We start from the raw sequence: 3037 nt of genomic DNA on the forward strand, positions 1-3037 counted from the left end.
TTTCAAAAATATAGCAGTAGAGATCAATATAGACTGTGTATTCGAGGACTCTCCATTGAATGGAGTGGCCAGATGGAAAAGACTAATGCTGGAAGGATTCCCATCTGGGCCGATATGGAACTCTTTCTATAGTAAGCTGGTTGCTAAAAGGACTGGAGATTTTCAGTGGAGACTAGCACATTGGGTTATTCCTTTGAATAAGTGGTTAAGTAATTTTTCTCCCATATCCAGGTGCTGCCCTTTCTGCATTTGTACAGAGGATTTGTTCCATGCATATGTTGACTGTACAAGGCTTGTGCCATTATTTCAAAGGCTGAACCACATGGCAAAAAAGATGCAAATTACCTTCTCACTAAGATTGTTTATTTTCGGGTGGAAAGAACAAGTAAACTCTATTTTTGTTCTTAGTCGCCACAGCAAAAATGGCGATATATTTATCCAGGAAGGAGAAATTGAAAGAAAAGTCGATTGTGATGTGCAATGTTATGTTTTTTTTCAATGCCGTAATAACAGCAAGATTGAAACTTGAATTTTGTTTTTCTTAAAGTAAAAAGAGTGTTGATGACTTTAAGAAGTCTTGGTGCCATGAGTGGATTTGCAAAGTTCATGAGAATAATTTATTGATATCCCTGTAGTCTTTCTCTCTCTTTCTCTCTCTTTCTCTCTCTTTCTCTCTCTTTCTCTCTCTTTCTCTCTCTTTCTCTCTCTTTTTCTCTCTTTTTCTCTCTTTCTCTCTCTTTCTCTCTCTTTCTCTTTCTTTCTCTCTCTTTTTTTCTTTTTCTCTCTCTTTCTCTCTCTTTCTCTCTCTTTTTCTCTCTTTTTCTCTCTCTTTCTCTCTCTTTCTCTCTCTTTCTCTCTCTTTCTCTCTCTCTTTTTTCTCTCGTTTTCTCTCTTTTCTCTCGTTTTCTCTCGTTTTCTCTCTATTTCTCTCTATTTCTCTCTATTTCTCTCTATTTCTCTCTATTTCTCTCTATTTCTCTCTATTTCTCTCTATTTCTCTCTATTTCTCTCTATTTCTCTCTATTTCTCTCTATTTCTCTCTTTTTTTTCTCTATTTCTCTCTTTTTTTTCTCTATTTCTCTCTTTTTTTTTTCTCTATTTCTCTCTTTTTTTTTCTCTATTTCTCTCTTTTTTTTTCTCTATTTCTCTCTTTTTTTTCTCTATTTCTCTCTTTTTTTTTCTCTATTTCTCTCTATTTCTCTCTTTTTTTCTCTCTTTTTCTCTTTGAACAGCAACGTTTGGTGATGCTTGGTTCTCTCTGAACCCCCCTTCCTTCGCTCTTCCCCTCTTCCTACCCCACACCCATCCATCCTCTCCCATTCCATTCTCTCTCTCTCTCTCTCTCTGTCTCTCTCTCTCTCTCTCTCTCTCTCTCTCTCTCTCTCTCTCTCTCTCTCTCTCTCTCTCTCTCTCTCTCTCTCTCTCTGTCTCTCTGTCTCTCTCTCTCTCTGTCTCTCTGTCTCTCTCTCTCTCTGTCTCTCTGTCTCTCTGTCTCTCTCTCTCTCTCTCTCTCTGTCTCTCTGTCTCTCTGTCTCTCTGTCTCTCTGTCTCTCTGTCTCTCTGTCTCTCTGTCTCTCTGTCTCTCTGTCTCTCTGTCTCTCTGTCTCTCTGTCTCTCTGTCTCTCTGTCTCTCTGTCTCTCTGTCTCTCTGTCTCTCTGTCTCTCTGTCTCTCTGTCTCTCTGTCTCTCTGTCTCTCTGTCTCTTTGTCTCTCTGTCTCTCTGTCTCTCTGTCTCTCTGTCTCTCTGTGTCTGTGTTTCTCTCTCTCTCTCTCTATCTCTATCTCTCTCTCTCTCTCTCTCTCTCTCTCTCTCTCTCTCTCTCTCTCTCTCTCTCTCTCTCCCCCTCTCTCTCTCCCCCTCTCTCTCTCCCCCTCTCTCTCTCCCCTCTCTCTCCCCCTCTCTCTCTCTCCCCCTCTCTCTCTCTCCCCCTCTCTCTCCCCCTCCACGCTTCATACCCCTGTCAGTGAAGCTCGCTCTTTCCCTCTTCCTTCTCCCCCCCCACTTCCCCATCCCCTCCGAGCTTCCCCTCCATGCTCTCCTTGCTCTAGCTCTCCTTGCTCTAGCTCTCCTTGCTCTAGCTCTCCTTGCTCTAGCTCTCCTTGCTCTAGCTCTCCTTGCTCTAGCTCTCCTTGCTCTAGCTCTCCTTGCTCTAGCTCTCCTTGCTCTTGCTCTTGCTCTTGCTCTAGCTCTAGCTCTATCTCTTGCTCTTGCTCTATCTCTTGCTCTAGCTCTAGCTCTAGCTCTATCTCTTGCTCTTGCTCTTGCTCTAGCTCTTGCTCTAGCTCTATCTCTTGCTCTTGCTCTAGCTCTATCTCTTGCTCTTGCTCTAGCTCTATATCTTGCTCTTGCTCTAGCTCTATATCTTGCTCTTGCTCTAGCTCTATCTCTTGCTCTTGCTCTAGCTCTATCTCTTGCTCTTGCTCTAGCTCTAGCTCTATCTCTATCTCTTGCTCTTGCTCTAGCTCCAGCTCTATCTCTTGCTCTAGCTCTAGCTCTATCTCTTGCTCTAGCTCTAGCTCTAGCTCTATCTCTTGCTCTAGCTCTAGCTCTATCTCTTGCTCTAGCTCTAGCTCTATCTCTTGCTCTAGCTCTAGCTCTATCTCTTGCTCTAGCTCTAGCTCTATCTCTTGCTCTAGCTCTATTTCTTGCTCTTGCTCTAGCTCTATTTCTTGCTCTTGCTCTTGCTCTAGCTCTTGGTCTATCTCTTGCTCTTGCTCTTGCTCTATCTCTATCTCTTGCTCTAGCTCTAGCTCTATCTCTTGCTCTAGCTCTAGCTCTATCTCTTGCTCTAGCTCTAGCTCTATCTCTTGCTCTAGCTCTAGCTCTATCTCTAGCTCTATCTCTTGCTCTAGCTCTAGCTCTTGCTCTAGCTCTTGCTCTTGCTCTAGCTCTATTTCTTGCTCTTGCTCTAGCTCTAGCTCTAGCTCTTGCTCTTGCTCTAGCTCTATTTCTTGCTCTTGCTCTAGCTCTAGCTCTATATCTTGCTCTTGCTCTATCTCTTGCTCTTGCTCTAGCTCTATCTCTTGCTCTTGCTCT

At 43.3% G+C, this 3037-nt stretch overlaps 1 protein-coding gene across 1 annotated transcript in view; it reads right to left on the reverse strand.

The window, feature by feature from the left end:
• Positions 1-306: 306 nt before the first annotated feature.
• Positions 307-3037, reverse strand: part of LOC147032140 (uncharacterized) — a gene marked incomplete at its 5' end in the record, with an annotated part of 11085 nt that continues 8354 nt past the window's right edge. The window contains one exon of the mRNA XM_085850466.1: positions 307-313. Coding sequence (XP_085706592.1) covers positions 307-313 — 7 coding nt within the window. The remainder of the gene's footprint in view (positions 314-3037) is intronic.

The sequence above is a fragment of the Eptatretus burgeri genome, chromosome 2 (assembly GCF_056783735.1).
Source record: "Eptatretus burgeri isolate ZD-2024b chromosome 2, Ebu_testis_v1, whole genome shotgun sequence".
Classification (NCBI taxonomy): Eukaryota; Metazoa; Chordata; class Myxini; order Myxiniformes; family Myxinidae; genus Eptatretus; species Eptatretus burgeri.